A 12,757-nucleotide genomic window follows, 5' to 3' on the forward strand; every position below is an offset into this window, starting at 1 on the left:
GATATAAAGATTGTACAAGAAGCTAAGACAATAAAAAAAACCATTCAGAGCATTTAAAAACATGAGATTACTGAAGAAATGGCTGAAGCCTCCATGAGAATTTTGGGGTGACTTGCTGACCAGAAAGGACATTAGAGAAAATGTTGTGGTGTTTGTTAATCTCCTTGTAAAGGACTGACTGGTAAAGATTTCCACCAGGATTTAACAAAAGACAAGTTAATCTGCTACTTTTGAGATTTCAGTGCTTCTATATATATTTCCTGGAAAACCTAAAACCTAAGTGAGCTTTCTTGTGTTATAGAAATGCATCGTTACATTGGAAAGAATCCTAAACCCTCATAAATTGTTAGCAGCAAAAAAATAAATAGAGTTTTTGAATAAAAAGGGAAATTGTTACATCACCGCACAGGAAGAATTATGAATGAAGTCACAAACTGGAATACTGTCCTTAGTGATGGATTTCTTGTAACAATAATATTAGAGATGGAAAGGGTACTACAGAGGCTAAGTAGAGTGATTCAATTTTTTGTTGAATTGGCTATAAAAAAAGACAAAGAAACTAAGTTTGCATTTTTGGAAAGGAAGAAACTTCTCGGTTGTGACAGAAATGGAAAACAATAGTGACTTGTTTTCAAAAATGAGGGACAGGGACTGATATTAAGGAAGGTCTAGACTCATAGGAGTCTATGCAGAATTTCATTAGAGATTGGTAGGTGGTAGACCACATGTGGAATTTTCTGTAACAACAGGAACAGGTTAATTTGGTCTGAAGGAAGAGTTAGACAAGTATTTGAAGGGGAAAATATGACATAAGAATGAGAACATTACAAAGGATGAGACAGATGTAGAACACTTACTAACACCTACAGTGTGTTCCTTTTATATAAAACATCACTCAGTAAGAAAAAAGATCATGTTTGTGTTTTATTAGAAACAAAATTTGCTTTGGACAAAGGGCTTGAAAAAGTTTGCTGCTTTACATAGGTTTATTTTTCCTCAATGGCCAACTGATCCCATCAAAAGTTACACCTTCTAGATAAAAATTTCATTAGCTCCATAAGAAATGAGTCCAAAATAACTTTGTTCTTCTAAACCATAAAGGCTTTATGGGCCATAGTTTCTGTAGAACAATAGAGGACATATCTGGGTGTGGGTGTCCCTGTGACAAGGATCCTGCAAGAACCATTGAGGCAGCCTGAAGAACTTGCATTCTTAAGGGAAGATCCTTCAGGACAGTATGACCTTTTTTTCCAGTACATCCAACCTATGTTGTCGGTGGGATAGAGATTAAGACTGTGAAATTTCGACAAGCATTTTGTTTCGTAGCTGTTTTGATGCGTTTTGAGCTTGAAACAGCAAAATCGAAAGGAAACAAAAAGCTTTGAAACAGCTTCGAAAGGAAACGAGGGCACCCAAAACATTTGGAAGCAGCCCAGTGGCAGGAGGCGGGTGAGCCAGGGCTGTGCTCTGAGCGGCTTTGCAGTGTCATGGAACTCAGCCTGGCAGCAGGAGGTGCAAAGCAGCCCTGGCTTTGCCCACCTCCCGCCACCGGGCTGCACTCTGAGTATCTCCACAGCCCCATGGAGCTTAGCTAAGTGGTGGGAGGCAGAGTGCAGCCCTGCCTCTGCCCTGCCTCCTGCCACCAGGCCTGATGACAGGAGATTGCCACTGCTGCCTGGGGCCAGCGGCAGCCTGGTACTGGGCATGGGCTGTCCCAGGTGGCAGTGGCAGCTTCCTGTCATCTAGTGCAGATCCAGGGGCCTGCACCCCCCCGGATCTGCACGCCAGATGACAGGAGGCTGCCGCTGCCAGCAAGTGTCACAAGTTTTGCTCTTTAAAGTTTTAGGTGCAGGTTCTGAGAAACCTCTGCACCTATCTCCTTGAAACTTGGCAGGCTTCATGCCCTCAGAAGGGACTACCATCCGTGCAATTTTCATCCAAATCAGGCAAGAAATAACAAAGTTTTAGGTATTTTCATCATTCCCCATTTTAGCCTATGGGCAAAGCGCCGAAACGCGTCAAAACAGCGAAACCGTTTTAACGAAACGAAACAGGACAATGCTTTGAAATGAAATGAAATGCAATACTGTCCCTTTGAAATGGCGAAACAGACGTCAAAATAAAATGATGGTGTTTTGCACAGCCCTAATAGAGATGAGCCAGATACCCTCCTCCTTGGCCCTTCCTGCAATATTTTAAGTGATACTGTACACACAAATTTAAAACTTCCATTGTATTATTTTTTAAGTTGAAAAATACAAACAAGGCACACAATGTGTCCACATAATCATTGCAGGAAAAACATTTCCTTTTTGAAACTCTATTTTCATAACACTAATATTGTATTAAAACATTTTTTTCATTTAATACGTATTGCAATTTGCTGCAAATAATTCAGTTCCTTAATAATGATTAACAGGCAGACAGAAGTTCTCTGGCTGCCATTAATTTCAGCGTTATCTGAAGTTGGAACTTTTTTCTGTAGACATTCTGCAAAACATTTAATAAGCAGAGTACTTTGTTTTCACTTTCACTGCTTGAATTATTTTACAGTATATGTGAGAGTGGAAGGAGTTAGGGAACAAACAGTACCGAACAAAGTCCACCTAGCTCCCTTCTCCTCCCGCCTCCCCTCCCACACTTCATTCTATTTTAAGATTAAATGCAAAACATTTTCCCAAGCTTGGTTTCCTGATAGTTTTAAAAGTTATCATTGACGGTCTGCACAGCAGAGTACAGTATCAATATAGTAGCTACATAAATTGATTATAGATATGAAATTGACTCAGGGACTAGTTAACATTTTTAGAGACAAAATGTGGTAAAATGTGAATTTCTCTGTTGCAGGCCCAAGAGGATACCCAGGCCCACCAGGCCCTGATGGTTTACCTGGGGCAATGGGTTTACCAGGTGCAGCATCTGTTGCTCATGGTTTCCTTGTTACTAGACACAGTCAAACCACTGAGGAACCAGCATGTCCATTTGGAACTAAACTCATGTACTATGGTTACTCCTTGCTTTATGTACAAGGCAATGAAAGGGCACATGGTCAGGATTTGGGTAAGAGAATAAAGAATGAATCATTTCAGATGTTTGCATACACTGCCAATGACTGTGCTGTACAGTTTTATTCCACTCCAAGCTAAACAAATGCAGCTTCTATAAATATACTTGTATTTCAGGGACAGGATAGATGACACCATTGCATTTAGCACTCCTAGCGCTTTATACTATTGTTGTATTATACAAATGTGTATTAATACACAGGGGAAACACTGAATTTTTTTATTAGGAAGCCTCAGAAATGTAAGAATGGCCTTTTCCTTGCTTTGCCCTGATGTTCTGAGGCTGCTGTTGGGAATATTTGAATGGGAAAAACTGTGCTTCTGTAACACAGTTCCACATGGTATCATCAAAATTATGGCATTTGAGAGCTCAGATACATGCATAGAATTCCAGTTGACTTTGGTGGGAAACAGGTAGAAGCCAAAAGCCTACAGGGTTATATTAATAGGAGCATCAACTGCAAATGAAGGGAAGTGATTCTGCTGCTCTATTCAGCACTGGTGAGTCCTTACCTAGAATGCTGTGTCCAGTTTTGGGCCCATCACTTCAAGAAGGGTGTGAAGAGATTGGAAAGAGTCCAACAGTGATAAAAAGGAATAGAATCCCAGAAAGCATGACTTGTGAGGAAAGACTGAAAAAACTAGGGCCCAGAGAAGAGAAGACTAATGGGAGAAGGGGGCGGGGGAGGGATTTGATAACACTCTTCAAATACCTAAAGAATGATAGAGACGATGGAGATAAGACTATTCTCAAGCTGCAGCTGAAGGAATTTAGGCTGGATATTAAGAAGAAATTTATGACTATGAAGGTAGTCAGGCATTGGAACAGGCAACCTAAAGAAGTTGCAGAATTATGATCCCTGAAAATTTTCAAAGGAGGGTTAGACAAACACTTAATCCTTTCCAGACCTATTTCCCTATGAAAAGGGTCATATTGCTATGATCCTATGCTGCCCCTTAGGTCACAATCTAGAACCTAGTGGCATTTTACTTTGAGTTAGGGAATTTAATTAAGTCATGTAATGAGTTTCAGAATTAAGGGTGCAATTTAGCACCTTAAATGTTACAGAATGTGACCACAGTTCATTAATTGAAATATGCCGGATGCCACTTTTTAGTAGAAAGGAGTTAACATGTGAATCATTTATTTGTACCTTCAGGCACAGCAGGAAGCTGTCTTCGTAAATTTAGCACAATGCCTTTCTTATTTTGCAACATCAACAATGTATGCAACTTTGCATCAAGGAATGACTATTCCTACTGGCTGTCTACTCCTGAACCCATGCCAATGAGTATGGCTCCTATCACAGGTGACAATATCAAGCCATTCATCAGTCGGTAAGTACTGCTTCTATTGAAGTTGCTGAAGACATATTAAAAATGCAGTGACTGGAAAAATTTTCTTCAACATATATTTTAATAGAAAATGGTTTTAAAGAACTATAAAAGAAATGTCAGAAAAAAATCTTTATTCAGAACATCCTTACTCAGAATTTTCTATTTTTTTTATAAGGAACTATTTAAATGGATTTTTTCCCTTTCACTGGAATTGGATGAAAATGAAAATGCTTGCTTGCTTGCTTTCTTCTCAAAACAGTAGGGCAAATCCAAAACAGGAAATATTATTTTGATACAAACTGAAATATAAATTTTATTTAATACATTAAAAATTCTGCAAAAAATTGAGTTAAACAATAACCAATTTGAATTGTATTCAAAATTTATTTTGCAAGTTATTCCTGTGTTTTCATCAATCAGATAGCTTTTCAAGGTTCAGTATCTTTTCCTGTTTGAATTGTTCCACATCAGCTTTATTTGTCAAGCCATATGCTTCCACACTTTGTTCATTACTTTGAATATTGCTTTGATGCTTCAATATAACCATTGTTGTCTGTTGTAAAGCACACTATATTGCAGTGGTACCCAGTTGCAGTATATATACTAATCATCTTTTTCTTGTAGAGATTATCAGCTGTCAAAAATAGATATCACGCCATTGAAAATAATTGACATAGGTTAACACCATCAGAGGATTTGGCCCTACATTTTTTAATCATTTCCTCTGTTCCTTCTATAATTAATTTCTTCCTCTTGTAAAATGCTAACAAACTATGGGCCAGTTCTTGTAAATATATGTGACAGTACAACTTCCCCAGACAAGCTGTATAGCTGGACCCTGCTTATATGTGCTATTTCTTTATTTAATTCTATTTTTGGTGCCTATTTTAGTGAACATCAGAATGTAGGTTCACCCAATATTTTCTAATGTATAGCATGATTCTGGCTGTTTGTGTTTCGGACATGCTTTAAAACAGCCTGGTTTTTCAGAAAGGTCTGAATGCCGACCTTCTGAAAGTTAAGCCACTTACAATGTTGTCAATCAGGCACCCAAAATCATCTTGACTAACTTTAGAAATCTTGACCTTTAAAAGCCAGTATTGAATATTTGCCTTAAATTATCCACTGCCTTCTGCGTACGGAGCACCTTCCTTAGATGCTATACAGTGTTGTTGGACCCTGGATACTAAAGGATCAAAGTGGGAATAGCACAGGATGAGATGATTTTAATGTGCTTTTTTATGTCTGCACATGCTGAGTGTAATTTCAAAGCAGAAGGCTTTGTGTTCTTTCAGGTTCTTTTTTTTAAGACCGTTAAACCACCAATATCCTGTATCGAGAAATTGAAAAGATGTAGAAGTGTCACTTGTCCATCTAGATTCAAGGGACTTTTTTGTTCTGAGGTCCTTCGCTGATGCATCAGGAATCTTTTGAAGTAATACAGAGACAACTTTTACATTTTTCTGTTTCTCCCCCTACTTCTCTTCCTTTGTGGTGTTTCCTAAAATAAAAATCCATAACTACCCTGCCGTTTCTTAAAATAACCATGCAGCCTTTGTGCTAGAGTTGAAGGCAGCATACATATCCATGTAAGACAGAAGACATTCACTCTGAATATCTTTGCTTTTGTGGATTTATCAGAATCCAACTTAATCCTTGTTGCACTCACTCACTTTACCATTCTGATGATAGGATCCAGTTACTCACTTTTTAGTTACCTCGAACCAAGAGGTCAATGCTTACTACAAGGAACTATTTTAGGATTGTACAGGCAAGGAACTGGTTGTCCTAATCCAATGCCAAATATATCAACCCACTGAATTGTAATTGCAGTCACAACTGTCATTTATTATTACCTTTTTGGCAGTTTAAGAAAAAGAGAGAGAGACAGAGACAACCAGCCCCCAAAGAATGACTAGACTTTGTGTTTACTTTATGTCCCAATAGTTCAGAAATACAATATTCTTACCAGACTTAAAAGGATAATTGTTTGCAAATCTCTGAAGGTTTGTATTTCAAGTTCAGGGCTCTAGTTGGTTGGCTAGTTGTCCTTTACTCAGAGATAAGGACCACAGACTTAAACAAAAGGCACTTGTGCAGGGAATGCATACAAAAGGTTCTCTTTACGTCTTTGATTGGTTTCCAAAATAAGTTTTAGTTCCTGCAAGAGTGCTGGTACACTCTTTAGAAGTCGCATGAGGTCAAGGTGTCGCTGTCATTTGGTCCTGTCTTAAACAGACTTTTTCTTGTCATGATTGCTTGAGGGCTTTCATGTTTGATCATTTCACCTCCTGGGTGAAACAACAATATGGTACAAATGCCACCTTTGAAAAATGTAATTATAGAGAAAAATGGGATAATTAAACTTACTTAAATAATCAGTTTATACTTTTTGGGTGAAGACAGTAAAAATAATGAAACTTGGGTATTCAACTGTCCCTAATTAATAGGGAAAAATTACTGTATTGCTGGTATTCCTGTTGAAATAGTCTGCTTTGGTTCTGTTATTTGACATATTATGATACAAAATTTCTTATTGCAATAATTCTTGAAAGGAGACACAAAGAGTTATTATCAAAGTACATAGAGTTTCTTTATGTCCCATTCTTAATAGATGCTCTGTATGCGAGGCTCCTGCCATGGTAATAGCAGTTCACAGTCAAACAGTTCAAATACCATTGTGCCCTGAAGGCTGGAGTTCACTTTGGATTGGTTACTCCTTTGTAATGGTAAGTGTACTGTGATATAACCTGGGTTGTTTGATAGATTTATTGCATCTAGGCCACTTCAGAGAAATGAGGAGGTAGAATAGGTCTCTGCTTTTTCTGGTGACTTTAAAAGGATGTTTATTACTCAGTTGCTATGTTAGAATAATTTAGTAATAATTCTTGCTGCAATGCCTTGCTACATAGTTTGCCTCACAAAACTTACCATTCTTACATCATTCATAGGTTTAGTACAGTTACAAAAAGGACCAAATGAACACTGAGACTAACATGCCTTACAATTACTTCACTGTATCCAGGCTGTAGCACTTTCCTAGAGCAATATAAACCTAATGCTTGGACTATTCCTCCTTTCTTTATGAACAGGACCTGCTTTAAAATATAATTTTAAGCTTGGGTCCAATCTCTGTTGTTCTAGGGCACCAAATACTGTATTGAGTTTGACTGCAGCTGAGGCTGGCATACCTGATCTAGCTTTAATCTAGTTAGCTCAGATACTGGAAGTAGTCATGGAGCTCAGTGAGAGCTGCAAAAGTTACCTGGGAGCTTGAGTAAAAACTGAGTAAGCTAGGCTATGCTGAGTGCTGTACTGCTCAGCCTAGCCTAGCACTGGTACTAGTTACCAGTACCTTAGCTAGCTCTTAGAGCTGTGCGAAGCTTTGGTCCCTGTTTTGGTTCGGCCGAACTCAGTGGCTGAACCTCCAAATCCGAATTGAATCAGGAGACCCTTTAATCTCTCTGAATCGAATGGGAACCCTCCGAATCCAAATCAAATACTGCCTGTTTCACACACCCCTACTAGCTAGTGTCAAATTAGGCCGGCATTGATTGCAATGACACTTTTGATTGATATGCTCCCTTTCTTATGAACAGCTCTCTGGACCCTAGCTTACTGCACTTTCCCTAGTTGCCTTCAACTTCATGCTCCTTCCAAGGCCCACTATAGCCTTCCCTTGTTATCCCATTCATAGATTCCTCCCAACCTTCCTAGAATCCCTTCTCCCCACATTGGTGAAACATTTTTTCAGAGCAGGAGAAAAACAGCAGGACATTCTCTCCCACTTCACAGAAAAGATGGAAGGAAATATACTACTGTAATTAAAGAATTAGCTATTTCTAATCTAATTGCATTTTTTGCATTTCCTCAGCATACCAGCGCTGGTGCCGAGGGCTCTGGGCAGGCTCTGGCATCTCCAGGTTCTTGTTTAGAGGAGTTCCGCAGCGCTCCTTTTATAGAATGCCATGGTCGGGGAACTTGTAACTACTACGCAAATGCTTACAGCTTCTGGCTTGCCACTGTAGAGAGAAACGAGATGTTCAGGTAAGTTATGGCTGATTTCTCCTTTAAAGAAAATCAATATTTGTGGTTCGGTGCACATTTGTAAGAGCAACAATCTGAGATTAGTTTCAGAATAATAAGAGCAGTGTTCTAGAGCAGTGGTTCTCAACCTTCTTAGACTCAAGTGCCCCCTCAGAAAATGTCGGCTCTTTGCTTTCATTTGTTTCTTGACTAGAAATATAATAGAGCAATTCTTCTGCTGAAAAGAACTCAGAAAGACCACAGCAGTCCAGAAATGTTTTTAACACTACTGTTCCTATTTGAAATCTCAAGGCTTATCTTGTTTGCACACCTAACAGTGCTAATATTGTGTGGCACCGCAATGCACCCTTGAAAGAATCTCAAGGTACCCCAGTGTGCCATGGCACCATGGTGGAGAATCATTGTCTTATAGTTTAATAATAATAGTCCAGTTATTGGCTGAAGTCCATCTGGATGTATTCAGTTATCATTTTTATAAAAATGATATTACAAAATCTCTTTGAGGAGGAATAGTATATTTTGCAGTATCTACAGCATGTAATGTTTGCAGTATTTCTTTCAAAAGTATCTAAGAGTGTTCCTGGCTTCCACTCCAGCTGACTTTCACCTGTGTGACCTCAGTCTTTGTTGGCATAGATTAATGTCTTGATTAAAATTAACTTAGAGCACACCTCATTGCTATATGTTATCACATAAATTAGGGCAGATATTAGCACATATTAGAACAACTACAAATTAGAACACAAATTAAATTTTGTTTAAAGACAGGAAACTTACAGAGCTTGAACAATGATTTACTGTCCACCCGTGCAAAGAATGACTTCGCTGGAGGAAGTCTCTTGCTGTATAATGGTCCAGAAATTATGAAAGAGAGTAGGATTTCTTAGGGTGATATCTTTTACTGAATTGACTATGTAGTTTGGGATAAACCTAGATCAAGAATAAACAGAAATGCTGCTGTCAGTGGTTCCCACAGTAGGCAGCTATTATGGTGTCTCACTGCTAGGTAGTTAAGAAGCAATTCATAACCTGCTTGTCAATAGCAAACAGCAACTGTAGAATGGACACAGACAGATGTAACTTATATTATTAGTATTTTACCTTTGATTCTTTAAAGCAGGGGTGGGCTAAATGTGGACCGGGGGCCGGATGCGGCCTGCCAGGCCATTCTATCTGGCCTGCAGGGCCTCTAAAAATTTAGAAAATTAATATTTATCTGCCCTGGGCTGCCTGTCATCTGGCCCTTGATGGCTTGCCAAAACTCAGTAAGTGGCCTTCTGCCCAAAATAATTGCCCGCCCCTGCTTTAAAGGGTAATTTTCTACCAGGTTGGTTAAAGCTTTTTCAGTTTAGGGATTTCTGTCATCTGCTACTTTTTCATACAGGTATTATGCTGAGTACACTAGCGTAAATGGGTCTTCTGTCGAAACTCTGAGTGAAATTCATCCTTTTGCAAAGGAACCTGTTCACAGTGTCAGTGCCATTTAGGTTCTAAATGGGGTGGGGGTGGGGGGCACAAGCCTTGTGCAACCCTTCCCCCACCATGTTTGAATAAATATCTCAGCACCACTCACAGTTTGACCCATGTAGTCCTTAATAATTCAAATATACAGAATAAATATATGTCCCCAAGTTTTCTTTAAGCAAGTTTTCAGATTTGAAGAACAGGCAAAACTGATATTCCATGCTAGGGTAAAAATTGATCCTTAATAAAGAATAAGCCTATTTAGAAGAAAATATAGAAAAGCCAGCAGTTGCACTTGTATGCATGGTGTCTCACACAGAGCTTCATTCATATGCATGGTTTATGGATGGTTTCTCCCTCTACTAAAACAGTACAGCACTGACTAAGGGACCAGCCCTGCGACTCTGACTCACCTCCAGGCATTACTAAACTGAAGGGATGTAACTGATTTGAAAAAAATGCACATCTGTTTCAAAATATTTTACCTCTGCTTTTTATGAGTACCTCCTTGCAGCTAAGCTTACTATAGAGACCAAAAAACCCTGAACCCCAAAACATCATTTATTTGACTTCACTTGATGCATTGTCATTTAAGCAAGTGTTTCACACAGGATCAGTGAGGGAGAAGCATCTTAAAAATAATAACATGTTTCTTGTAGAACCAGAGATATTAATAGGGGGACCCATGGGAAGTCTGTTACCTTAAACTACTTGTGATATTAAAAAAAGACAAAACAAAAAGCCAAGCAATTAAGAAGAAAACTAAGAAGAAAAAAAAATATCCTGCCAAATAACAGTTTATATATTTCTAAGACTACAGATTAAACAAGTAGTATTTCCCAGTTTAAGAAAAAACTCCAATCATTAGATGACTCTGAACAACACTGCACCAGTTGGAAATCACCAATTATTATAACTGATTTTCCAGCAGAAGTGGTCAGATGTCTGAAGTGAGCCAGCCACTTGAAAGTGAAGGTGTTGAGGGGATGGAAATAGGAGTATTTAACTCCGATCCAAACTTAACCATCATCTTGCGATATTGCCTCCTTCACAATAAGTTTGCAAACTGGTGTTTTGGTACTACCTATCACTGAGAGTTCTTTTCTTTTCTCAATAGGAAACCTGCTCCTTCAACTCTGAAAGCGGGGGATCTACTCTCAAACGTTAGCCGTTGTCAAGTCTGTATGAGGAAAACATAATGACTAGAATTTCAATTAATTTCACACAACATGGTGCTATTTGTTTAACAGCAATGAAGCCTAGACATGTATCATATGTACCTCATTGTTGTCCCATATGAAAACAGTAAAGTGCCTTTTAGGAACTTGCGTAACTAACACACACTGCTTTACTGGCCCTGTACTCGCTGAAGAAGAAAAGAGACAACAAAGATAAGTTTCAAATGTTGACATGCCAAATGGCACTTTTGATCAAATAAATTTTTTATATAAATGCAGTGCACTGATAGTATAAAATGCCAAGAGTTCATCCAGAAAAACACAAAGGTGCTAGGAGGTATGCAGTTCAGTTTTATACTGTTTGACTCCCTTTCTAATTCTTGTATTATATAGATCAATTTTTCTCCCCCAGATATACTTCTTGTTACCAATGTCTAACTGTCCCAAAATTTCAGATTCTTGGGCATGTATGTATTGTTCCTGTACAAAGTAATACTGATGTAAAGAAGAGTTTTGGGATTACAGGCTATGGGTAAGCAGCAAGTATCCCTGTTTTCAAAACAAAGGGTGCCATTTTTCTGTTGATATTTCCCACCCCTGCCTTTGTCCTGCTGTATTAAGTGGGGCTAGAGGTAAAAGGAACGGTTTACCAAACTGGTTCTGTAAATGGGCAATTAAATGTTTCTGCTATGTTTGGTACTATGCAGCTTCTTCATGTGGCAGTAGAACAAACTCCTGTGGAATAAAGAATGGTCCAATAGTGGGTCAGAAAAAAAATATAAATATATATATATATTAGTAATTTATATAGATGTCAACAGTTAGGCAAATCAAGCTTTGTTTGTTATAATTTGAAAAAGAAGCTTACGTAAGTTTTCCTCTTTTTTAGTGTCAGTGTTAAATGTCAACATACCTAAAGTGAAATATCTTTGTCACATAGCTCTTTGCAGTACCGAAGTCTGTAAATTGCAGAGAATGAACACAGGTTAATAGCTATTTGTGTTTATTTTAGTAAGACGTGCTTTAAGCTTACAGTGTTTATTCGGTATTTCAAATATTCAGGGTTTTAAATGCTAATCACACTGAATGACTTGATCTTGGAAATTTTAAAAGGCCTTACTTTTGTTAATGTTGTTTTAAAAACCCTATTCAAAGTGGTCTAATAAATAGGTCTATTGAATTCTATGAAAATATAGTGAGGTTTCAGCACATCCGTGTCTAAGATTTTTTTATAGAACATGATCATACAGATACCAAAATGCCAAGGCCTTTTATGTAATTTCTTTAATGTGTATTTCTTAAGAATTCAAGTTTGTAATAAAACTATTTGTGTAAAAAAAAGTTTTACCTATTTGTTACTAGTGCTTATCCAGCAACAAAAGCATTATTTCTTTCTCAGTCACTAATAAATGCATTAGCTTGGTACAATCCCAGATCATTTTTGTTTTGCACCTCAAGCAGATGTCGGCAGTATCTTTGTTATGAGGAACTACAGGTACAGCATTGGCCATGTCAACTGTTAACTTTTCAAGGGACTGTCATCTTATTTTAAGTAGGCAAAAATAGAACTTGATTTAAAATTTCAGGTTTATATTTTTGTCCCACTCTTACAAAGAGTGATTACAGAAAGTAATATCTGGTGAATCTGAATGAAAACTGGCCACT

General features: G+C 38.1%; 1 protein-coding gene across 1 annotated transcript in view; it reads left to right on the forward strand.

The window, feature by feature from the left end:
- The window catches only part of COL4A1 (collagen type IV alpha 1 chain), a 193,659-nt gene extending 181,139 nt beyond the window's left edge, over positions 1-12,520 (forward strand). The window contains exons 37-41 of the mRNA XM_019529666.1: positions 2,848-3,060; positions 4,226-4,403; positions 7,018-7,132; positions 8,278-8,450; positions 11,032-12,520. Coding sequence (XP_019385211.1) covers positions 2,848-3,060; positions 4,226-4,403; positions 7,018-7,132; positions 8,278-8,450; positions 11,032-11,113 — 761 coding nt within the window. The 3' untranslated portion in view covers positions 11,114-12,520. The remainder of the gene's footprint in view (positions 1-2,847; positions 3,061-4,225; positions 4,404-7,017; positions 7,133-8,277; positions 8,451-11,031) is intronic.
- Positions 12,521-12,757: the final 237 nt, after the last annotated feature.

The sequence above is a fragment of the Crocodylus porosus genome, unplaced genomic scaffold (assembly GCF_001723895.1).
Source record: "Crocodylus porosus isolate Cpor-Errol unplaced genomic scaffold, CroPor_comp1, whole genome shotgun sequence".
Classification (NCBI taxonomy): domain Eukaryota; kingdom Metazoa; phylum Chordata; order Crocodylia; family Crocodylidae; genus Crocodylus; species Crocodylus porosus.